At 37.7% G+C, this 25,390-nt stretch overlaps 2 protein-coding genes and 1 non-coding gene across 3 annotated transcripts; 2 read left to right on the top strand and 1 right to left on the bottom strand.

Annotated features, from left to right (window-relative positions):
- The first annotated feature begins 285 nt into the window (after nt 1-285).
- efcab7 (EF-hand calcium binding domain 7) lies at nt 286-11,259 on the top strand. The gene is made up of 13 exons (XM_007550863.2): nt 286-808; nt 1,699-1,910; nt 2,633-2,719; nt 2,937-3,126; nt 4,392-4,513; nt 7,714-7,855; nt 8,433-8,542; nt 8,720-8,883; nt 9,012-9,145; nt 9,223-9,371; nt 9,480-9,689; nt 10,573-10,680; nt 11,091-11,259. The coding sequence occupies exons 1-13, from the start codon at nt 679-681 to the stop codon at nt 11,169-11,171; spliced, it is 1,839 nt and encodes a 612-aa protein (XP_007550925.1). The 5' UTR covers nt 286-678; the 3' UTR covers nt 11,172-11,259.
- Nucleotides 6,717-6,790, bottom strand: trnai-aau (transfer RNA isoleucine (anticodon AAU)). Its single transcript has one exon. It is a non-coding gene; the product is annotated as a tRNA-Ile (tRNA).
- Nucleotides 11,260-14,065: 2,806 nt separating the features above from the next.
- On the top strand, nt 14,066-23,774 carry pgm1 (phosphoglucomutase 1). The gene is made up of 11 exons (XM_007550864.2): nt 14,066-14,427; nt 16,820-16,982; nt 17,100-17,243; nt 17,875-18,000; nt 18,099-18,289; nt 19,103-19,257; nt 19,348-19,463; nt 19,549-19,684; nt 20,197-20,380; nt 21,075-21,209; nt 23,148-23,774. The coding sequence occupies exons 1-11, from the start codon at nt 14,182-14,184 to the stop codon at nt 23,235-23,237; spliced, it is 1,686 nt and encodes a 561-aa protein (XP_007550926.1). The 5' UTR covers nt 14,066-14,181; the 3' UTR covers nt 23,238-23,774.
- Nucleotides 23,775-25,390: the final 1,616 nt, after the last annotated feature.

A 25,390-nucleotide genomic window follows, 5' to 3' on the forward strand; every position in this document is an offset into this window, starting at 1 on the left:
TAAAAATGAAACTCATTTAATTTGAGGCTGTAATATGAGAAAAGTTAAGATTTTCCACTTTTCTCATATAACGCTAATTTTTAACCGGCCATTAATTCATATTTCAAACAGTAGGTTTGTAGCAGTGCGACAGACTGGCGACCTGTACAGGGTGAACCCCGCCTCTCGCCCGAAACGTTCACTGGAGATTGACACCAGCACCTCTCCCGACCCCACCGGGTACAAGCGGGGACGAGGCTGTACAGAAAATGGATGGATGGATGGATGGGTTTGTAGCACAAAAAGTTCCAGAAATAATCAGCTATTTTGGTAGCATTATATGGCATTTTATGCTTTTATTAATCTATTTTTTCTAAACTGAGAAAATTTGTGGATAATTTTACCACAGCGGAATTTAATTTTGGTTTTTTTTTGTGAAAGACACTGCATTGCTTTAGGTTTAGCAACGTAAGAGGAACGTTTTCTTTATTTTCTTGTTTCCACCGGATCCTGTTTGATGCGCACTGTCGAGATTTTGTTTCCTTAGCAACAATCCCCGCGATAGCAACAATGTATCACACCTATCAACGAAAGAGACAATGCAACAATTCAAAATTTTAGTTGGCGGTCTGCTCTCTTTCCCCCATAGACTGATATAGTGAATCGTTGCCATATTGTTTTTTTTTTTTCCCCTACAAAATGTCTTTTCAGGAATCAACTCGTCCCCCCGATGATGATGAGGTTTTCTACATGCAGTGTCGAGCTGCTTATCTTGCTGTGTTCCGATCAAGTTTGTCTAATATATCTTCAAAACAGCAGTTGTGTCGGGGTAAGAACCGCTTTTAAACCACTTGCTAATTTGCTGCACAACGCTGTGTGATTTTAACTCGTATGCATATCTATCACTTTGCCTTGATTCACGTGAATGCACAGATTTACGTTGAAGTCAACATAAATGCGTCTTTGTTAGAATAGGACAACATGTAAAATGTCACTGAACATTGCAGATCGCTGATTTAGGTCTCAGTCAACCATCTTGATTTTCCATAATGTAGTCCACATAAGTCTCCAAGTTTATAAAAATACCTCGATTTGTAATCAGGAAAACTACAAAAATGTCGAAAAGCCAGGAAAAAAATCTATCGATTAAGTGCATATAGTTATTAGTGAAAATTAATAACATACAGTTCTGAATCAACTAGCTCCCAGTCAGACACTCGAATAATAGTACTCAAAAGTAGCTTTTGAAGACAAACTGGTATCAAAATATATAAGAATTTAAAAACGGTAGTAAACTTTCTGTTATATACCGTTCTTTTATAATGCCATGCCTGGAGGTGCTCAAATGCAATTGGCTGACATACTGGGAAGTACCTAATGACAACACAAAACGGTAGCCCCAGTTTAGAATAGTCTGACTACAGAAATATCGATTCACTACATTTATTAAATTTGTTAACTTTTTTCTTTCTTTTAATCACATCAGATTTAGATTTGTTTGTCTGGTGTAGTTACAAGAAGCATTGGTGGTTCTCAGTCTTCATTGAATGTTCTTCAGAGTAAATTAGTTTGGTATTACCTATTTAATTATAATTAAATGCCAAACTATCGTAAATTCATTTTTGATGGAGGCATGTTTCCACTCTCCTTGTTCCATCTTTGCTTTCTGTTTTTAGTGACTATCATGTGAATATCTTGTTTCCTATTTATCTTGTTTAGTTCTCCAGCAGGCTGGTAGGAATCCGTCCCATGCGACTCTCAATAAATACTGGACTTCTAGAACATCTAAGCTAAACTTTGATGACTTCTGCGAGATTCTGAAATGCGAAAGGAAAACCGAGGAGGCTGAGCTACTGAGAGCTTTCAGAAAACTAGATGTAAACTGTGACGGCTACATCACACACAGCGTACTGGAGAAGACTCTAACATCTGTAAGTAAAATGTTTTTTAGAATCTTATTTTTCCACAAAGTGCAGAATATTCTCTTAACATTAGCTTCTTATTTGGTGGTTTAATTTGTGAAGGTTACCGTCGCTTCAGATAGGGTTCTTCAACCTGTAACTTGGTTTTGCAAAATGATCCATTTTTATTGAACGCACCAATTTGAAAGAGTAATTTTAGCTGTTCTTCCATCTCTTTTCATTCAGTAACTACTCATACAAGAGAATGACACAAATTTTGAATGGAATAATTTTAATTAGGATTGTTGTCATTAGGCTGCTAACTATTCATTTTATTTCTGATTTCTTACTCATTTTTATTTAAAACAAATGTGTGCGTACCACTCAAGAAAGTGGACTCAGTTTTTTGTTGACTTTATTCTTGGAACATCAAACCTAAACTTTGATCACTAGTCAGCTTCTAAGTATTTGGAAAATAAACTTTTTTTTTTAATTATTCTCCACCAATTGTCAAAAAATGTAATCCATTCATCCATTTTGTCTGGATTATAAACGACAGAGAACTCTGGGAAATTAAGAGTTTAAAACTATGGAATTGTGCTATAAGAAATGTGTATTAGTAGCAAAGGTCAACTGGGAGCCCTAGTCTTGGACAGTAGAGAGCATGAAACTCTTTTGAATTCATTGAACTGAAGATGTGTCTGCGTCATGATCGGTCAGGATGTTATTTGAAATTGTCTTTGTTGTTGCAGAGCGGCGAGAAGATGACAGCGGAGGAGGTAAATGCTGTTTGTTCATTGTCAGACATAAACAAGGATGGAAAACTGGACTATGCTGAGGTATGCTCATGCAAGCTAACTAAATATTTCCATCCAAAAGATATTCTTTTGAACTTTCAGTTTCTGTGCCGATTTTTTTTTTATTGTTTGTTGCAAATCTGTCTGGATTTGTTGTTCATTCAAAAACAAAAAATGAAGTCATTTATGCTCCTCTTTGTTGGCTCCAAACGTTGCTCGTGTATCATTCTCTCATTACTTTTTCCCCTGCTGCTGTCAGTTCTGCCGGCGGCTTGTTTCTACAGCGGAGCAGTGTCAAACGGCTGCTCTGGACAAGCTGGAAGCTGACGCTAAGCTAAAGAGGCAGAACTTTGGCAGCCAGTTGTACAGCCCTCCTAAAAGCTCAGTGGCATCAGCATCATCTGTATCACCAGCTCAACATGCGGAATCAGACTCCACTATCAAAAAAGGTATTAAACAGAGGCTTTAGAGCAGGTTTACCCCAAATCTCTGCAGTGCACCCGTATGGTCCGTTTTGATGAATGAGTAATAGCTGTTTTATTGATCAATTTTTCATCACCAATGTGACAAATCACCCCATTAAGGCAGTCCATGTTTCATAATCGCCAAACAATTAGGGCAGCTTGTTTAGAGGGAGGAGACATCAAAGTGTTTTGATTCTGGTAGTCATTACTGCCATTAGAAGACTGACAAAAAATAACTACTTCGGTTTGAAACCACTTGGATTCAGTCAGCGGCATTTTTTCAGTAAGGAATCTGTAGATTCTCTGTCACTTCTCCTTTGTAAGTTCGCTTTTAAACATTTAGAACCCAACTGTTGAAGAAAGGATTGGAAGGGCGGAGCTCTGGGATGATAAGGCGAGTGAGGGGCCAACATTGGGAAGATGGATGGGGTTGATTTAAGTGGTCAGTCCATGTTCTTGTTATTGATTCGGGGAGGATTCCACCACTTCTCACTGGGGAGGTGATGAGGGATTAGAGAGGAGGAGCAGTCAACCACCACTGCAAAAACAAATGAGCTCCCACGCAGTAGTCTGGATTATCACGTTATTGTGCCTCTCCCATGTATTGATTTCTACCTGTTGCGTTTTAACAAGCCTTTGACTTGAGTTGCTATGCAATCACACACGTCAAATGGGTTATTTTTGTAGCCTCGATAATGTTTTGATGTTTTGCTTTCATTCAAGCGGTAATTTTATTGATTTGTTTGAAAAAAAAAAAAAAACTTTCAGAGCTTTATTTTAACAACATAAATCTAAAGGAGGATTACAGTGGGTTCATTTATTTCTGTATCTAACTGATTACTCACATTTCTAATTGGCCTGATTTTCCGAGATTGGTAACAATCCGCCCCTTCATAAAAAAATAGGAAAAAAATTCTACCTTCAGTTTATCTTCAAGGAATAATGTTATGCAAGAAAGTGAATTTGAAGGGGTGCCTTTAGTGATTTCATGTGGCAACGTAATTACATGGAGCTAGATCTCGAGATTACATTTTCTCAGAACAAAAAGCAAAGTCTGCATTGTCACTTGAACTGTTCAAAGAAACTTCCAAGAAGGCAGACCATTGATTGAATTTCATCACGCACCTAATTTTGCTTTTGGAAAACTGTGTACTCTTTGCATAGACTACTGAACTGCCTGTAATTTGTCATAAATTAGTCTTTTTTTAAAACTGTTGAGTATTTTGCTAACTGCTGTGTGTGTTTCTCAGACAGCCAGTCCTCTTCTCGTCCTCCTTCTGCTCGCAGCAGACGGTCGTCCCTGTCAAACTCAGTCACAGTGGCATCCAGCAGCAGTAAGGCAGGCAAAGTTCAGGAACCGTCAGGTTTACAGGTAACGGAACTCGGTGCACTTGTTCTAAATGTTTGGAAATGTCCTGAAATGGCATCAAGTCCTGCTTTCTATATATGAAGCAACATTTATGATAACCCCTTGGTGTTTCTATGTCCATGCTAATGAGCACTGGTAGTTCTTTAACAAATTATTTCCTTCCACTAAACTTATCATCGATATGCTTGGATAGAGCACTATGAAAACAGCCACCCTCTTTAGCAATAATATTTTGTGGCGATATAACATATAACACAATAACATAATATTTCTGTAATGAAACCCATTTTTATTAGTTTATGTAATGATAAAATTTTCTGGGACGCCTTATTTATGGCAGTTCATCAACTGTACAACATAATTATGAAAATGAATGTTTAACATAAATCACGTGGTTCTAAATACTCATGATAAGCCCTCGTTGTTTCTTTGTCCATACCTAATGATCAGCGTACACTCTTGCTCTCTTGGTTCTTTAGTGTATTTTTTCCTTACTTTACGCTTATCATCGATATGCGTGGATAGAGCACTTCTATCCACCTTCTTTAGCAATAATATTTTGTGACAAATAACATAATATTTCTGCAACAAAACCCAGTTTAATAAGTTTATGTAATGATACAATTTTCTGAGAAACCATTCATGGGACATTTTATGAAAATAAATTCTTAAGATACAGCACAGGGCACTAAATACTATGAGTCACCCATTTGTTTAGCTAAATTATTGAAATAAATGAGTATTTCAATTGTATTCCTAGTTCTTAAGCTTCACCTATGCATACAGTACTATTAACTATATGGTTTATTGTAAATGCCAAATCTGTACGTTTGGTAAGTAACTGGATATCTCTTTGTGTTTGTATGGAGTACGGCGTAATAAGGAGGACCCAGCATGCCGTGCAGCCGCTCGGATGGCTGAACGTAGCCTGGGGTGGATAGATATACACTGTATTGATCTGGCGCTCTTTGTTTTCACTCTTTTTGGCTTAACCCTGGCTGGTTTGCTTTACAGCAAAACGAGAAAAAAAAAGTAAATAAATAAATAAACAGAACAGGTCTAAGCACTGTGTTGAGATTGGAAACGGCCAGACATCATTAAGGGTAACAGAATGTGTGTCCAGAGAGCACCTCGAAGGGGAACTTCTGCTCCCTGGATTGGCTCCCTATATAGCCACAGGCTAATAACTATGGCTGATGGAGAATGGATGTGTAGCTGCATCAGTATGCAGATATTGTTGCATCTTCTGAGACACAAATATCTCCTTGTATACAGAAATCTACATGGCAATCATTGGTTTTATGTTTTCCTATAGCTTTTTATGTGTAGATAAGAGCAGAAAGAGATTAAAGGAGGTTTAATAGACTGTGTATATGTGTGAGTGTGTGTGTGTGTGTGTGGCCGGGTTGGTGTCCTGCGACCCTGTGAGACAGTAAATCAGACCTGTGGCTGGAGCAGGTGACAGATCCTGTATTAGTCTGCAGGCTGACCCTCTCTCTATGGAGGCATTAATTCTGATGTCCTTAACCAGTGGATGGGTGCCCATGGCATTTTCCCTCATTTAATATTGTCTGGACAAACCACCAAAGTGTTATGGTTTGATCTTTTATGCCTCTCACAGCCCAAGATAAATACTCCGAGAAAATGGCTTTTCTCTAAAGGAGTGGCATGCTCCGTCTTTATGGCACTTTTCTTTGTTTAACTTGGTGATTTATTTGTCAACTATAAGGATATATGGCCTATTCTGGCCTTGCTTGGCCCTCAATGTGCTTTTTACTGTGTGTCCACGTCAACTGTGTTTTCATTTAATGTGTCTCCAATGAGGGGAATGAAAACTTCCCTGTGTTGATGTTCCTGTTCAATTTCAAATTATTACCTAATTTCGGTTGTGTAGCCAGACAAAGCAACAGCAGGATTGCAAAATGGAAGAAATATTAGAATTCATAAATATCGCCAAAGTAGCCCCTGGACGCTTTTGAATGACCGCTCGCTCAAGATTGAAGAGGCCATATTTATCAAGGTTAAATGGGCTCCAATTTGCCCCAATCAGGTCCAGCAGGGAGACCTTCCCCAGCCTTCTGCAGACACACGGTGTGACACTCCTGCCCTCTTCTGGCCAGCACTGGAATAGCACCTATTTCATGTGAATGAGTTGATGCAAAAAAATGCCACAATGAATTTTTCAGTGTTGATTTTATGTTTCAATTGGCCAATATGGGGATTGAACCCATGACCTTGGCGTTATTAGCACCACGCTCTGACCAGCTGAGCTAACCAGCTTACATATTGTTGAGTTTTCATTGATTTAAGAAAATCTTAGATGATCGTGACAAAGGCGTTCATATTCAAATTTTTTTCAACATGCATAAATGTATATTTTCCAGCCTTTTTTTAATTTTATTTTTAATTTTAATTTTTTTTTTAGTGTTTATGTTATTTTCCACCCTTTTTTTATTTTCAAGGCAGTGGCGATTTTGAAGTTGGGCAGTTTAACGGCTTTTGTGCTGTTTAACACACGGGAATAATGTGAGCTTTTTTCGTACTGCATGTGGGATGTATTTTGTAGTCACTGTGCTAAACGATGCCTCCACACAAATGTTGATATCTCAGGAACCATAAAAGGTATGGATTTCATTCACCCACCATTTTTATCAGAAGGAATAGAGGAATGTTTCTGTCCTTTTCAAATTTTAGGGTTTACATGAGTCTTTTTCTTTCTTTTTTTTTTTTTTTACATTTCAAGGAATATATTACTACAACCTAGCATTCTAGTGGTAGCCTGTTTTAGCTAGTTTTAGCTTTTTAGCTAATTTTGGCTTTTATGTGGGTTTTTCACACTGCATGGACTATTTCTCACTTTTCTGCAAGTCTTCAGCAGTTGGCTTCAAATGCTTTTGCCATTTTCACCAAAAGCATTGAGCATTCAGCATTCACACTTGCATTTTCGTAGGAAATGCTCACTTTCTAGTTAGTTTTGGTTTCTGTTGACTGAATAAATTAATTTTGTTTTGTAGTAGTGTCAGGATCTGAGCTGAAACCACACACACATAAACATGTCTAGATGCATAAAGCAGAATTGAATCCTTGATAAGTATTATAAAGGCCTTCAAGCAGAGATAACCATATTTTTGTGATTGTTCTCCTAGTTTGCCATCCAGACAACCATTAGAAACGTAAAGCAGGAGTGTTTTCTGTCATTGCAGGATTGGCATCACTGCTTTATGAAAGGCTGCTTCTTTGTGGACGATAACAGCAGCATTAGCTCTCTGCAGTACCACCTTCATCTTCCTCAGAAAACCAGTGTCTATCTAACCATCCAGCCGCTGAGCCTCAGCCACAGACCTGGTTAGTGTCAACATTTTCATGAAAGAAAAATATGTAAAACTGTAGCGTGCACACAGCTAAATCTTGTAGCTTGGAGAAACCCTTTGCAATTTTTTTTTTTTTTTTTACCATTGGTAAAATATTGTATGAAATTGCCTACAAAATTATTTTTACAGAGATTATATAAGTACTTCACACTTTGCTTCAAGAAGCAAGGTTTTATCTGACATTTTTAAATTAGACTACAAGTGTGACTAAGGATTTGTTTGGGTTAGAAGCAATTTTTAGGGCATCTAAAATTCCAACATAAAATAGATTCATTACCTTTCATGGGCCTATTTTTCATACTTTAGCTCATTAAATTTAGTTCAATATGAAGGATCTGCTCAAGAGCTACATGGTGGTGCAGTTGGTAGCTCTGCTGCGTTGCAGCATAAATCCATGGTTTGAATTGAGTTTCCTGTAGGTCCTCACTCTACAGTTTTATTTGTCATCATTTTCTTAATTCATAGAAAATACATAATGTATGTTACTGACTTTAAAAATAATTTGTGATTAAAAATAACCCCAACAACTTTTTCCGTTTTCATCTTTTCAGATAAGCCTCAAGCATGGATGAATGTGGACACGGCTGTTTTTGTCATGACAGCAGGTGAAACCAAAGAAGACTCGGCTTTAGTGTGTTTCACCGAATCAAAAGACAAAGAAGTATGTTTAATGTAAACAGGCCCTTTCATTACCAGATTCATTCGTGTTCTAACATACATAGAATCAAATAAAACATCAGTGTTCCTACATGCTGATATAATTCCTCTATGTTTTCACTTGTGAGATTATTTGTTGATTTTTTTTTATTTTTTATTTTATTTTTTTTTGTTCTTGTAGAAATATGTTTGGAAAGGAGAACTAAACGCTGGGACTTACCGCCTGCTTCCCTTCACCAGTGGCTGCAGGTTAAAGAAACAAAACAAAACTAATTTTTCGGATAAATCTGTTAAACTTATCTACAAGACAGACACGGGAGAACTAGACCTCACTAGCGAGCTGAGGTAAACCTCTGATGTTGGTATCTGTTGCTGCAACAGAGTTTGAATGTAAAACGCTCTTATGGATGTGTGTTTTATAAAGGAAAAGGAGATGTGGGTCATTTATATGTAATATCTTGTTTTTACCACAGGGAGGTGCTGTCTGAAATCTTTGAGATGATTGACCTGGATGGGAATGGTTTGCTAAGCCTGGATGAGTACAACCTGTTTGAGCTGAGGACCAGTGGGGAGAAGTGTGACCAGGATGCCTGGGCCGTGTGCAAAGGTGGTCACTAATCAAAGCAACTTAACGTGAAGAGGGCGCCCAGGTTTTTATTGTTCTTTTTGGTTTTGTGGGGCCAGAAAACTTTGATATGAGGAAAAACCAGCTGACGCGGCAGGGTTTTATGGAGCTGAACCTGATGGAGGCCACAGAGAAAGATGGAGACCCTGCAGACCTCTGGGTGACCCTGGAATCTATGGGTTACAATCATATGCTGGAGTTAGTAGAGGTAGGTGAGCACATGTGATTAACTAAATAATAGACGTTCACTCATTTGGTTTTGTGGTGCAGGATGAATGTCAGCCAGTTAAACAAACCTTTCCTCCTGCTCTGGAAGGCATGTCCATTCCAAATAGATGTACACTGTGAAGGTACTCAGCCATCCATGCAGCCACTTTGCTTGGACTCAGGCACCAAGCTTTTGAACCAAGCCCTCCAGAAGTCCATCACCTTGAGGTTTGGGGCCAAAGCACTTCGAGGGCATGACAACGTCTTCATCTACACCTACAGAGGAGACCACCGGATTTCCTCCCTCATAGTCAACAAGGTGGACCAAAAACTTGTTTACTCTTATCTAGCTATGAGGGCAACAATTAAGCTTTCAAACACTCATTAGAGGCATAAATTTTAGATTATCTGGGGCTTTTAATGGTTCATTTGAATCATTCATCCTGTGTTAGTTTGTTTTTTTTGTTTTCAAACTTGTAGACATGCATACACCCCAACAATATTTGTCGGAATGTTTTTTAGCAAGTTGCAGACAAATCACACAGTTTTTGTCAACATCAGCAAGGTGCTGGCATGATTCTTGCTGTGTGTTTGAGTACACTCTTGGTAAAGATGATAGAGCTTATCTAAAAAAAGTTTACTTTCAGAGAGTAAACTAGGGAGTCACTCAGTTGGAACATCCATTTGTGTCCAGTTTCCAAGCTTTCACCCTCAGATGGAAGAACATTCATTTTGAAAAGTCTGAGCTGTTTGTCCACAATAAGAAGAATTTTGAAACGCTAACTTGAGGTTTTTAACATCAGAACATTGTAGCAGCTATCAAACATGTTAGTGGTAGTATCATGCTGAGGGTCTGTTTCAGTACCAGTTGCAAAGTGGATGGGTTGAGAGGAATATGAGCGACATTTCCCAGGACCTTAGCTAACACAATCAGTTGTCCTTATTCAATTCAGGGTCATTGACATGCAGGTGGGGTGTCCATTCTCTTGGCAACAAAAGCTACACTGAAAGAATGGCTGAAGGGCTCAGAGAACAACCAAGGAGAGAAAGTTGTTTAGATTCTTACCATGACTTCATGGTATGCAAAGACAAATTTGTGTAAACCTTTTTGTTCTTTTAATCCTATTTACATGTTTAAACTACGTTCTGTGTTTTCATAGATTTGAACTGGAGAAAGTTAAACTCTGCTTTCTGTTCTGCAGGCCAATCAGAAGGTGACGGTTCATGTAAACAACGAGCAGAGCAGGAACTGCTGCAGCAGCAGAGGGATGGCTATGTTTGCTATTGAAGTTCCAGCCAGGGCCAAAATGGTAAAAAATAAAAAAAGATCACTGTTTTACTAGTAAAGCTGGTGTTCTCTCCAACCTTGTGTGTCTGTTGTTATGAACGTTTTGTGTTAGCAGTATGACAACAGCAAGCTTGAGTATTTTTCAGAATATTCACATTGTAGAAATATCTGCCATAGATTCATTTGGAACTTTTGTATTTTTAAAATGGGCTAAAGGAGATTGAGAATTCAGGAAATTTAAATTGGGGAAAAGTAAGGAATTTTAAGTGTGAAAATGTGTGTGAACCCCTGACTATACCCACAGAAAACAGAGAAAAAAATAAAAGAAAATTAGCTCTGGTGTTATGACAGCTTAATATTGTACCACAACACACTGAATGATTATATTTAACCCTAGATTCTAATACAAACATGTATTTCTTTTGCCTGTAGGTGTGCCAACACGTGCTACCCATTAATGAAAAGCAGGAATGGGTCTATAACTGCGTGGAGACCAGTTTACCCAGCACATAAAGCTGAAACTGCTGAACATATTGCAATCATAAGAAGGTTATACTACAGAAAGACTCTCTGAAGTCTGTGCTGGACGGTTCTACATCTGGTAATCTATTTCAGTTCTAAAGATTGTTGTATATCATTTGAAATTTAGCAAAGTTAAATGATATATTTTCTCATGTCAGCTTTTATCAACTTGTTATGCATTGTTTGAAAAAACTGAGAACGTCTTCCTCACTGGTCACATTCGTCAGCTCCATCAGTAAGAATCATGCAACCTTTTACAACCACAAGGTAATAGTTAATAAAGGACAGTTTTCCTTTTGTTTATTAAATTAGTGTACTCCATGTTGGTTGAGTTTTTTTATTGAATCCTGATTTTGACATTGAAGTTACAGAAACAGTAAGACCATTCTATAAACTGTATATCAAATTATTGTATTCAGATGAGAATGAAAGAGCGCCCAACATTGGTGCTAACATGTATTTAACTGACAGCAGATGCCTCTTATTCAACACTTGGCCTGTAAATTGACATTTTTTTATTTTTTACAGTGAAATACAGTGAAATGTGCTCGAAACTATCTGTAATTTTCCTAGTGTGGGCGTGTCAGGATGTGTCGTTTGCAGTGAAATACATTCCTCTGGACTGCGCTCAGAACTAAACTTTACTTGGCCTCGACCTTTCCAGTGCAATCCTGACCTCCTATTTTTGTCTCTTGGGCCATTATCTGCCCTTTGACTTTCACTGCTGAAACAGTAGAGCCAGCTGACTTAAATGTCACATGCCATATGAGATGTATTTAATAACCTGAGCCTGTCTGCTCCTCTTTTCCCAACACAGTATCACTCTGTGCACTGCACTGCAGTTTCACTTGTTTAACCACAGTGATTGTCTCTCAGTAAAGCAGTCTGTGGCATTTCAGAGCAAAACATTCAAAAATAAAACAGCTGTAAAGACAAAAAAAAAAAAAACCATGATCGTCCCCCTGGGCAAGGAAAGAATAAATCAGAGAAGCAGCAATTCATTTTCTTACTTACATTATATCATAATACTATGTGTGGCAGGAAATTATCAATGTACATCACTCTGAAAATAACATTCCCACTGAAATCAAATCATATTCATGTCATAGAGTGGCCCAGTCAAAGTCCAGACCCAAATATAATTAAGAATCTATAGCAAAACTTCAAAAACTTCAGCTATTTTACAAAGAAAATGAGGAATTTTGTCAATTTGTATGATTGTGAGGCTGGTTAAAATCAAAAGACTTTCAGGGGAAAAAAAGGGTTTTACAAAGTATTGGCTCAGTTGTGCTGGATAAAAATGCATGTGACACTTTCACACATTTTTATTTGTAAAGAAAAAAATGGAAAAAAGAAAACCTTTTTCCTTCAGGTTCATAAAAATGCACTACTTTGTGGAAATCCATCCCATAAAATCCCAATAAAATCCACTAAAGCTTGTGGAAACAAAAAATGTGGAAAAAGTAGTTTAAGGTTTATGAATACCAAAGATCAAGCCACTTTAATTTTAAAGTTTTAAAGAAAAAAAGGGGTTCTGTTGACCAAACAGTGTGATGCAAGAGGCAAACTGTTGGACTATTTCCCAACAATTTTGTTTCATAATTCACACTTTAAAATTGACACTTTAAAACCGAAACCAACCGACAGTGTATATGGACAGGTTTATTAACGGTTTATGTTTAAAAACCAATTGTTTTTGCACATTTAAAAAACATTTTTTTAACTTTCTGTTTCTATATTTCCACTGATATGCTTTGAGGGTCACTGGCCTCCCAGAGTACATAACTGGACACCAGGGGGACAAAGGTCTGAGATGTAGGTGGTGTTCAATCTAAATTCATTAAATCACTTTATTTCACATATTTCTCAACTAACAGTGTTAAGCAGTATGTGAACCTATTGATGAAAACATAGACAAATAATTCAGTAAAAGTCATTACTTATTTAAATTCTGTTTTCTACCAAGTTTTGTTTTAAAACACTAAGTATTCAATTTAATTTAATTATATTTTATTTAGTTGTAGAACAGATTCACAGCGGATGTACTCTCAAGTCACTTTCCAAGTCAAAACAGATCCAAATCATATAAAATCCAATCTATTCCAATACAAAGCAGTGATGGTTCAAAAGGCAGGAACATTATTGAAAGGTGACATATACATAAAATTGTACTTACTTATTTACTTACTTAGTCAATTCATGACTTTGTCCTAAAAGGAGACACAGCTAAACACAGAATCACTGAACCAGGAGTACTTTCAATGGGAAAGAACAGGTGCACTGCAAAAACATTAAATCTTACCAAGTAGTTTTTCCAGTTTAGTGCAAACATAATACACTTGAAATTGACATAAATTACAAGTAACTTTTCAGCAATATATATGAGCTTATTTTAAGCAAATAATTATTAATAAAAGGTACTAGGTTCACTGACAGATTTCTTTTCACTTACATCAGAAAATTTTAGTTAAGTTATATTTTACTTATTTCAAAAATATTTGCACAATCAACTGCACCAAAAGTACTTTGTAAGATGTGTTTTTGCGGTGTAAAAAAACTACATAGTTACTGGAGTGCATTGCTATTTCAGCAGCATTGTTGAAGAAATGCCGAAATCATTGGACCAGGGGTACTTTCAAAAGAAAGAAAACAAGGAGACAGAAAAGGAAAGTCTCATTATGACTGTATTTGGCAGAACTTACAATTTACATTTGTTTTACTACTAAATTGATGGTTGAGCCATAAAAAGTATCTTATGTTGCATTTGACTTTCATTTAACACGTGTTTTAAATCAATGTTACTTTAACCAATGAAAATGTTTAAGAGTTATCTCGCTGCTAGGTGTGAGGAAATCCTCCTCGGTTCCCTCTTGCCCTTTACACAGACAGGGCGGGTTTGTGTGTGAAGGGGGCGGGGTAGCTGCGTACGTGTAGCCGCTTTGCTCCTGCAGTCGCTCGGACCACTCTGCGGATCACACGGGCAGCTCTCTGGGTGTCAAAAATGGTGAAAATAACGACTGTCAAGACCAAACCCTACACGGACCAGAAGCCCGGGACGAGCGGGCTGAGGAAACGGGTGACGGTGTTCCAGCAGAACCAGCACTATGCGGAAAACTTCATCCAGAGCATTATCTCCGTCATCGACCCAGCCGAGCGACAGACGGCCACTCTGGTGGTGGGAGGAGATGGGAGGTTTTTCATGAAGGACGCGATTCAGCTCATCGTTCAGATTGCAGCAGCCAACGGGGTCAGTTGGAGAAAATAAATGGTGAAAACTGCTGCTGGTTGAATGTGTGGTGAGCTAATGTAGCACGTCTGCTAGCAAGTGTAAATTTAGCTAGCTGTCAAGGTTGTTGGCTATTTAATTCTTGCACTCCACTGTATTTTCAATAGCTATGACACTACGTTACTTCATTTTGATTAATTGTAATGCTTATTGTATTTTATGTTGAAATATAGCTAATATTACCGGACTAAGCGTTTTGCAAGAGCAAAAAGTATGCTTCAGTTCAGTTAATAATAAGCTGATAATACGTGATGCAACTGGTGCTATCAAGCTGTCGATGGTCCCCTAAGGTTGCAAAATAACTGCAAGCCATTACAAGCTCTCTCCATTCGCTTGGTTGGAGCAACAACAGCATTCCTGCCTTCACTTGTCAGTCTCTAATTATTACACGAATTTCAGTTTAGTCTGCGTTTATGGAAAACTACCTGACTGTTTCAGAGCCCTTCATAGTGAACTACTCTTGTATGCCCTCCATACCCTCTGTGTACTTTACCAACCACCTACATGACAGCAGAGGTCCTTCAGAAGAGGTGCAGAAGGGAACTGTATGGCAAGCACATGTAAGATATAATCAAACCTCAATCCGTTTTTAGTTTTTTATTTTTATTTTGACTGTTTATTTCGAAGATAGAGATAAGAAACAAACTAAATACAATTATCACAATTTACAATCTTAAGAAAAACTATCATGATGTTTACATGAATTTGATCCTTCTCCCCTCCCTCAGCAGTAGTTGCATAAAGTTGTCAGTGTTCCATTTACTATAAAGCAACGTGTATGTGTACTTGTGCATGAAAACAGACTATTTACTATAAGTGACAATACATTTGTGCAAACAGAGATGTGCAAATACCAACAAAAATGTTGTTTAAAATAGAAATATCATCAGATCTCATTGGATGTGCAGTAGAGTACCAGTCACCAATCCACCATAGGCTGAACCTACTATATGTCATAAAATGACATCAAACAACATTTATTACACTGAGAAATACAACTTGCCATTAAAATTCCAATAAATCAATGTAGATTGTGACAATAATGTCTCTATATATTTGATTTTATGTGATTTAAGATTGGATATTGATTGAGCTGCACCTTTAAGATTTTCCATCATTTTACACCACAAATTCTTTGGGACATCCAAATACCCTGAATTATTGTTTCCCTTAAACATTCCTTTCCCACTCTATCACTGAAAACTATATATATAGTAAGCAATTGGCTTACTGTGACTGTGTAGCTCTAGTTCCACTGTATTGCTATTGAAAATGGCATATATGTGTGTGACATTATATTTCAAGTGTTTTAAAACTTCTTGAATTTGCCCCAATTTCAGATGTTTAGCATGAAACTTCCTTGTTGAAACCATTTTTTTTGTATTATAATATTCAAAACAATATCCCAATGCGATTTTTTTTTTCTTTTGAAAGACATGATTCAGACGTCCACAGTATTCATTTCAATTGGGCGGAATTTAAATTCTATTAAGTAGTAAAATAACTTGCCATATAAACCATTACCTTTGACATTTGCGCACTAACGCTGCAGCATTTTGCGGCTTTAAGGGTTGAAACGTTTTTGCTGACTTAATACCGAGTTCTCTCTTGCGTAGTTTTAAAAAAGATATACAACGCAATTGGAAAAAGAAGTAAAGATGTGTTTCCGTGTTGCTTCACAGAATAGTCAGAGGGATACTTCCGCGGGTAGGGGGCGTGACATGCGTGTAGCTAGTCACGTTGCTCTGCATAGGCCTGCAGACTTGGAAGCTGCTGCGTCCTAACCGGCAAATATGCATCACTGTTTGTGGTTTAAATTCGGACTTTAAGGCATTTAATCATCAGAGTCTTGTGTTGCAGAGCGGACAGTTTCAATGGAAAGCATAAAACTACCATTCAAGGCTCACAGTAATGGTTACAGTCTCCAGAATAGGTGACCTTATCTTTGCCTGATACCAAGGTGATATGTGCAAAATCCGCCGGTATTTATGTCATATTTGGCATTTTTAGCAATTTGTGGTTGATGTTAGGAAATGACTTGTTGGGTAATGGTGATGTGGACTAAGCAGCAGAGAAAAGTTCAGATGTTTACACAAAACATACCAAGGCATCAGCATGAGCACAAGTTACTGAAAGTAGAATAGGTTGTGCTGTTTGTGATGATTACTAAACTGAATATGACCTAATGAATGTTCAAAATTACTTCAAAACAGGACATCAATAATATGCTAAAAGATTACTGTAGTTTGCAGCAACATATACTTGCATGAATCTTCCATTGTATTTACTCAGTGCTTGGATCTGAGAACTTATCCAGACTGGGGTTAATCTGTGGATCTGCATTGTTTTGCAGATTAATCACCTTGTAATTGGTCAGAATGGCATAATGTCCACCCCAGCAGTCTCCTGTGTGATCCGCAAGATAAAGGCCGTGGGCGGCATCATCCTCACAGCCAGCCACAACCCAGGAGGCCCCAGTGGAGACTTTGGCATCAAGTACAACATTTCCAGTGGAGGTGAACGGAGATTAAAAACAATCACTGTGGAGAAATGGTTATATTTTTCTGCAATTTATGCATAATTAACCCAGTGTTTCTGTAAATGATGGTTTTCTTCAAATTGTTTTTCTCCAGGACCTGCTCCCGAAGGCATCACAAATAAAATCTTTGAGATTAGCAAAGGCCTTCAGGAGTATCAGATCTGCCCTGAACTGAAAGTGGATCTGGCTACAATTGGGAAGCAGACCTTTGAAGTAGACACTTTTAAGCCCTTTACAGGTAAACTCTATCTTTAATTTGAAATTAGTGGCAAGAAATTTTCATGAAATTCACATTTGCGTCATCAAATCTTTATTTCTAGCACAGCATTTAGACCAGGGGAGTGCCTGGTCCATTTAGACCATTTTTACTCTCAGGCTCACCAAATAAAACTTTAGAGCCACAAATTTCCCACATTTATGAAAAAATACACTATCATTTTAGATAAGTATCTACTATAAAAAATGTTCTGTCATTTTTAAAGAAACACATTTTTATTTCTGTTTTTAGGATTTCAAATAAAAATAAAAACAAAATTTAGCAAAAAGATGATGGATTTTTTTCTGTGGGATGGAAATTGATGTAAAAAAACACATGGAGTTCAACCCAATCACTTGAAAAAACAGATAAAAAAACATATTACTTTTTGATTACTTTCTTTGTGGAAATTCAATGTGTGTATATATATATACATATATAGAAGGAATAAACAGAAAAACTGTTAAAAAAATATGCTGCAGGGTCGCAAGTTTCTCAACTCTGCTTTAGGCATTTGATTTAGTATTTATTTAATTTGAAATGTATTGATTCAAGCTGCTAATGTCCACATCTTCACAATTTCTGGTCTAAAATGCTCATATTTTGTCCTTAGTGGAGATTGTTGACTCCGTTGAAGCCTACGCTGAGATGTTAAGGGGCATCTTTGACTTTGCTGCACTGAAGGATCTTCTTTCTGGCTCTAACCACATTAATGTGAGACTGGATGCGATGCACGGAGGTATGAAGCCGCCATGAAACTCATATAAGGGTGGTGTTGCACAGTTTTGCCTTGTATGAACAGATGACCTGTTATTTATTGATGTGTTCTCCCCCTAGTGGTGGGTCCTTATATTAAGAAGATCGTCTGTGAAGAGCTGGGTTCTCCCGCCAACTCTGCGGTCAACTGCGTCCCCCAGGAGGACTTCGGTGGTCATCACCCTGACCCCAACTTGACCTACGCTGCTGACCTGGTCAACACCATGAAAAGTGGAGAGTATGATTTTGGAGCCGCCTTTGATGGAGATGGTGTAAGTTGCCACATGTTTTTGGGGGAATTACTTTTACAGCTTTAAATCTAGCAGAGTGTTTGGGTGTTGCGTCATTAGTTGATGATGTCAATGCTAGTAAAATAACTTTATTAAACACTGTTTTTATTGGGTTATATATTTATTTATGTTTTTGTCTTCTGTAGACTGGATTGATTTATCCAAATCATTGCTTCCATATTGTTTTCATCTCAGCCTTTATTCTTGACACTTATCTCATGTTTCATTAAATAAATAGAATTCATTACTACATTTTATGGCAATAAAAAGTAAAACGGTGCAGCGTATTTACTATGTTCATCATTATATTTCTCATGAGATTTCAAATCAGTTTAAAAATATGTATATTCAAACAATTCCTTACATTTTTTAAAAACTATTGATACATGTATTTGATACTTATATTTCTAGTTTTAGATTTCCTTCATGTTTAAATTAATTTTACAGATAAATATTTAACAGAAAAATTGTCAAATTGAAAGAAAAAGGAAGATTTGTCAATAAAATAATGTCTTGACAGAGTTATATGACTGTTTTTTTTTTTTTCAAAGTTATATTTTAATAAAGTTCAATCATGTTCAAGATTGTTCCAAACACTGATAAGCTGGATTTTATGAAGCAATGTTTTGAGTTTGGTTTTAATATTTTTATTGAAGGGAAAAGAGTAATAAAATGGAGGAGAAGGCAGCAGTCATCTGTCTAAATAATGCCATACTGACCAGAAGAGAACCGGCTGACATCCCAGTGAGTTTTACATGATGAACATTCACTCCTGATCTCTGGATTCCTGTTCAGGATCGAAACATGGTGCTGGGCAAACATGGCTTCTTTGTGAACCCTTCCGATTCTGTGGCTGTGATTGGTGCCAACATCACCTGCATCCCGTACTTCAAAAAGACCGGCGTCAAAGGCCTGGCCCGCAGCATGCCCACCAGTGGAGCTTTGGACAAGTAAAAGACAAACACATTCTATAAATGTTGATCTTAATTTTATGTCATAGATCCATTATGGGGTTTATTATGTGCTCCTATTTGTTCCAGTGTGGCCAAAGCCCTGAAGATGCAGCTGTATGAGACTCCAACAGGCTGGAAGTTCTTTGGGAACTTGATGGATGCTGGTAAACTCTCACTGTGTGGAGAGGAGAGCTTTGGCACTGGTGAGAGAAAGTCTGCCTCTCTTAGGAGAAAACACCTTTACCCATTTTCACACTCATCCACATCCTCTGTGTTTTACCCTTATAGGGTCGGATCATATCCGTGAGAAGGACGGCCTATGGGCCGTGCTAGCATGGTTGTCCATCTTGGCCAGCAGGAAGCAGAGTGTGGAAGAGATCATGAAGGATCACTGGCAAAAGTTTGGCAGGAACTTTTTCACAAGGTCAGACATATTACAAGCTTCAATTCTTTGTTTCTAAAAAAGTCATTAATGAAAGTTAGTTTTCTAGTTTGTTTTGTAGCACCGTGTGCTGGAAGAAGAGGGAACTGCAGCACACAGAACATTAAATTCTCTTCTTGCCATTTTTTTAAATTTTGTTTCCCCCCTTTGTAGATATATGCAGGATTCATACAGGTGATTGAAATCCTTGAAAATTAGGTGATTTCAAGGTTTGGAAAGTGCTTGATACTCAAACTGCACAGTATGGTTAAAAAAAAAAAAAAAAAAAAATGGCAATCTAACGTTTGATTAAAAACCTACATTTGGAGAACATTATTTACAGTTGAAGCCAGATATTTACAAACATCTTATTCTATTGGGAAAGTGTACAAACCCTTCATGTGAAAACTTTCCATTCCCGTCTCTTTCACTTATTGGAAAAGCATCATAACACATTAGCAACCATATTCCGCCTTTATTCCACTCTGTGCTTGTATCATATTCGCTTCATCTAGGTACGACTACGAGGAGGTCGACTCAGATGCCGCAAACAAGATGATGAAGGATCTGGAGACACAGATGTCCGACCCGTCGTTTGTTGGGAAGCAGTTCTCATCGGGCGACAAGACGTACGCGGTGGCCGTTGCTGACAACTTTGCCTACACCGACCCCGTGGATGGAAGCGTGTCCAAAAACCAGGTAGAAATCCTGTGGAACTTAATGTTCTCCTCATTTTCCTGCTGTTATTACAGGGCCTATTCAAAGTATTGACACCCCTCTAAAACATTCCTGATGTTGCCATGTTAGAACCACAAATGACTTTATATTTTATCAGAAATTTGTATCTGTTTCTAAAAATTTTTTTAAGTGCATGGTTTTCAAATAAAGAAAATGAAGTGTGATGGTAATTTGTAGTTAATCCTGCTTATTTAGTTTACAGCCTTCCCATGGCAATATGCTGCCAAGACCATGTTTTGCTGTTTATAATGTATGTTTTGCTTTCAGGGTGACTGCAGCATTTTCTTGCTGACCACAAAGTTTTATGTTGGTCTCATCAGACCAGAGCATAAGTGTTTGTTTTTTTTTTGGGGGGGGGGCGGGGGTCACAAGTCTCATTAAAGGTTGTAAGGCACCATGATGAAATGTGAAAAAGGTTCTCCTACTTGTGTCTCTGAGGTCATTTAATATTTTATACTGAACCTACATTTTTTGATATGACATCAAGCCAATTTATTCAGAAATTGGCTTGACGTTGGGATTAAGTCATCAGTTCAGTTTCGTAATCCCACCATGCGTGTCCTGATTTCCACACCTGGACATGGTTTTCGTTCAGTATCTATCTTACTTTATCAGTTTTGGCGCGTCTCTCGTTACCTCTCCTTTGCTCCCTCAGGGCCTCCGGATCATCTTCGCCGACGGTTCCAGGATCATTTTCCGTCTCAGCGGCACAGGCAGCGCGGGAGCAACCGTCCGGCTCTACATAGACAGCTACGAGAACGACGGCCAGAAAATCCTCCAGGATCCACAGGTCAGGACGTCCAGCAGTGATCTCAGCCGATAAGAAAATCAGAGGGAAAAGACGTATTCATTTCTTTGTTACAGCACCCTCCACCCAGAATCCAGCAGGAGTGCCAGAACTGGACTCCTCTGTGGTTTCTGCCAGCTCTCAGTGGGTGGAGGTCTTCAAAAAAACAAGCATGAGACATTTTATTCAACATGAGAGCTGATGATGATGGAGATGTTTGGCAAAGTTTCGAGTTCTGACAGCATATCAGGGCATGTAGGAAGAGAGAGAAACACGGCACACAGGGAAAAAAAAATAGAGAGCACATGTTCCAGCTGACACTTTATAAAGTGGTTCTGACTGGTGTGGACAGGGAGGTGATGCAGTACAAGAAGGAGAGAACGTGGAAAACAGTTCTTCCCCTGGTTCCCCGTTTTTCCTTTGAGGTTATGGAGCGTGGATAAAGTGTTAAGCAGAAACACGCCGCTGCAGATTCTTAACTTGACAGGAAAATGTCCCCGGAGGAATGATTCAGTTGGCTGATCTTGCCAAGATGTGATTTGCAGACCCAAAAGGAAAAAAGGAGAAAGCAGTTTGTAAAAAAAAAAAAAAAAAAAAAAAAAAAAAGAAAATCTAAATTCAGGATTTCATTTTCCCCACTGAGTAATCAAATATTACTTCCCAACTAAATATGGCCATTTATCTATTTGGGCTAATTCTTACTGGCAGCTTAAGATCGATAAATGCAGTTCTTCAACTTTTCAAATTAAAATGTTAATTTTATTTTGAAATATATTCAATGATATACGAATTAAGTAGATTTTTACAGGGTTCATGTGGAGTCTTTTAAGTTTTCTGGAAAATTTCATTGATGCATTTTCCAGATCTGGAAAAGTATTGGAAAATATTTGTGTTTCCAGACTTGGTCAATCTTTGCATATCAGAATTGTTTGTTTTTATTTATGATTACTTTTCTTTTAACGTCTCAGTCTTCTCAAACTGCTCGGGTTCTAGCTGGAGGTCTGTTCAAGCCCGACGGAAAAGCCACAGCTATCTCAGGTTTAGACAAGGATCCACTTCAGCATCAATACTTCTCTCTGAACTTTAAATATGTATTTTAAAGCCAGTATAAAAGCCATCATCGGTATCTTCTTTGTTCAAAAAACAGGATAATATTAAATTAAGTGCTGTTTTTCAACTTTTCCTTCACATTTTACACAATGAAAAAGAATGTATTCTTCCACCAGATGAAGAGTAAATGAACACATTGTTGCAGATATGTTCATGTGTTAGTTTTTCTTTGTTTATGATGTCTGATGTATTGTGTTTTTATGGAAGGCATCAGACGAAATTCCGTTTTTATGGACAATAAAGTCTTTATCTTATCTTGATCCTTGTTATAACTTGGCACACAGTAATGTTTTTGCTCCAAGCATCAGAAATGGAAAGCAAAAAAAAAAAAATAATAACGTTTGCATCACAGAAAAACAGATAAATATAAAAAAAAATTATTCCAAAAGTGAAGGAAACTGATGAAGGAAAATTTATGCTGAGGTAAAGTGAAATTTGTTGGTCCAAACGGAAATGTAGCTTGGATGTCTGTCATTCTGTGTGGTGGTTGCACATTAACTTACTTTAAAGCTTTAGTTAAAACAGAGAAAATGTCAGTACTTTTACAGCAACACTGCCTTTAGAGTCATCTGAGTCTGCTACTCAGATGACTCTGAGTCATCTGAGTAGCAGACTATGCAGACTATGAAATCACCACTAGATGTCACTACAGCCTACACACCATAAGAGGTAGTAAAATCTCGGTAAGCAATGGTGGGATTTTTTTCTTCTTTATATTTAGTATAACATAGCTTGGTCTCTCCTCTTCCAGTCGCCAAGACATTTTTTCTGGTTGCTAAACTGAACAGGAAGTCAGTTCCACTTACTTCCTTTTGCTGTGTCCGTGTCCAGGTGATGCTGGCCCCTCTGGTGGACATCGCCCTGAAGGTCTCCCAGCTCCATGAACGGACCGGACGCTCCGGCCCCACTGTGATCACATGATTCAGCAACACAATACCTCCTCCCCTTTTGTGGGGTTGAGCTGCCCCTGAATGCTGTCACAGCCTTCCTAAAGCTAGAGATAGACTAAAAAAAAGGAAACACAGGATGAAAAGGAGAAAATACTTTGACTTATTCACTGCCTTTTTGTGTTAAGCCTCAGTGATGCATCAGGCTGTTTAGGTCTAACTGGGACAGTTAACTGTCCTAACACATTTCAGTCATCTGCCTGACCTAAGCGCACTGTTAGCATATGTTTCCACTTGTGATTACATAAAAAGAGCTCGCCTCGTTTCCTCTCTGGAAACGTATTTAGTCCAGGAAATGTTTTTGTTCAACTCTGATGCACAGCAAAATCATGTAAAGCAGATCCTGCTAAACTGAGCATAAATCAGCTTTTCTGGGCAGCCTTACCCCTTGTGTGGTCACTTCCCCCTGTGATGCTGTTGGGTCTTCCTTTTTTTGTGTTTGTCCAAGCTACAAATACAGAAACTGTAGTATGAAGAATTAACAAACCGGTCATGAATAAAAAGAGCCTTGCAGGAAAGAACAGTGGTCAGATTTGTTTTTTAGTGTTTTTCAGGGTGACCATTCTTTTGAGTTTACTGTTGGATCTTAGTAAATTAGAATATAATCAAAAAAATTAATCTGTAATATAGAATAAAACAAATTAATAGATGATTCAATCTTAATTATTTGTAACAGAATAAAATATAGACCAATAAAACTTGTCAGCAAAGTGTAGAAAAAAAATGTTTCTACCATGCTCTTCCTTCCACTTAACTTTCCTTTAACATGTTTGCATATAGTACTCTGTGAACGGCCAGCTGTTTTCTGGCTTACTCTTTTTATGCAGGGTGTAATTTACTACTAAGCAAAAGTCAGCTTATAATATAAGTATGTAATTTCTTTATTAAAATGTATATTTTTCATTGGTGTTATGGAATTCAGAGAATTATGAATTATGGTTTTTAATGAGCTGCAAACCTTACTTGTAAAAATATGCAGGAGCTAGACATAGCTCCTAGTGTAATTAATATACATAATGAGTAAAATTCTCAAAACTAAGTTATTGATATTCTAATTTCTGAAGATGCCCTGTTATATTTGGTCTGCTATACATTTATATGTCAACTTTCCTTTGAGAAATAATTTCCTGAACAAACCAGGATTAAAGCCCTGAACGTTCACAAGAGAAGATTGTGTTTAGTGCTGATAAGGAACTTTTCTTCTCCGAGTTGAAAAATTACTGCAGATAAACGTAGACATCCTGTTGGACGAGGAGCGAGCCAAGTGCTTCAGTACCCCTCCAAAAACAATCCTGAAGAAGACAGAAAATTATAAACATTATTCCTGTCCCTCCTCAATCTTTTTTTGTAAAGAGAGACACTGTATTTATAATAAAAAAATACACTTATAAAGTTTCAGGATGTTGAGAATCCCTCAAGCTTTATCTAAGTTAAGCTGATGGTTTTTTTTCTTTCCTTTTTTTGAAGGAGAATGTGAAATTTTAGAAGGCCAGCAACAATCCAAGAAGCAGCTTGGATCATTTTAGATTGAGGTGCTGGATTAGTTTAAGCCTTTTCCTCAAAGACCTCAGTTATTTTTGGAAAATTGGTCGCAATTTAGTTAATTTGACACTTGGGTGGAAAATCAGGTGAACCTTGGCAAGTAGGAGGATCGGTTCTCTTTTCTTGGATTGCAGAATGGAAAACTTGCCTCAGTCACACATTACACTACATTTATTTATGTCCAATGCTCATCCAGATCAACCAAATAAACGACGTTAATATTTATGCACTAATGGTTAACTTTAGCGAGCTAAAGTTTTTCATGCGGCTATCTATGATGACAGTACAACCCACAGTTTCATCAGACATTCATGTCCTGTCTGTTAACTTGTGGATGCTCTGAGTCATATTTTGCATGCCGTTGTTGGCTTTAGATCTGAGTAGGAGTGTCCGATCTTTTTTATCCATATTCACATTAAGTTTGCAGATAAGGTCTTTATGTCTGGCTGCTGCTTTTCAAAGGTAGAAAATTGAGCTTTTGGGCTCTACATCTGCAGCAAGTTCCTTTTTATTCCACGAGGAATTGGGGCAGAGTGGACATTTTTTCCGTGCAGCATTGTTTAAACCTTGTCAAGCTGATATACT

Source organism: Poecilia formosa, unplaced genomic scaffold, assembly GCF_000485575.1.
Source record: "Poecilia formosa unplaced genomic scaffold, Poecilia_formosa-5.1.2 Scaffold38, whole genome shotgun sequence".
Taxonomy (NCBI): domain Eukaryota; kingdom Metazoa; phylum Chordata; class Actinopteri; order Cyprinodontiformes; family Poeciliidae; genus Poecilia; species Poecilia formosa.

Bases quoted from the DNA above. Each gene is read 5' to 3' on its own strand.
- efcab7 (XM_007550863.2), top strand. From the start codon at position 679: ATGTCTTTTCAGGAATCAACTCGTCCCCCCGATGATGATGAGGTTTTC. The intron at 4,514-7,713 runs GTAACGGAACTC...CTGTCATTGCAG, and splicing joins AGGAACCGTCAGGTTTACAG to GATTGGCATCACTGCTTTAT. The intron at 8,543-8,719 runs GTATGTTTAATG...TTGTTCTTGTAG, and splicing joins CCGAATCAAAAGACAAAGAA to AAATATGTTTGGAAAGGAGA.
- pgm1 (XM_007550864.2), top strand. From the start codon at position 14,182: ATGGTGAAAATAACGACTGTCAAGACCAAACCCTACACGGACCAGAAG. The intron at 14,428-16,819 runs GTCAGTTGGAGA...ATTGTTTTGCAG, and splicing joins AGATTGCAGCAGCCAACGGG to ATTAATCACCTTGTAATTGG. The intron at 19,258-19,347 runs GTAAAAGACAAA...TATTTGTTCCAG, and splicing joins ACCAGTGGAGCTTTGGACAA to TGTGGCCAAAGCCCTGAAGA.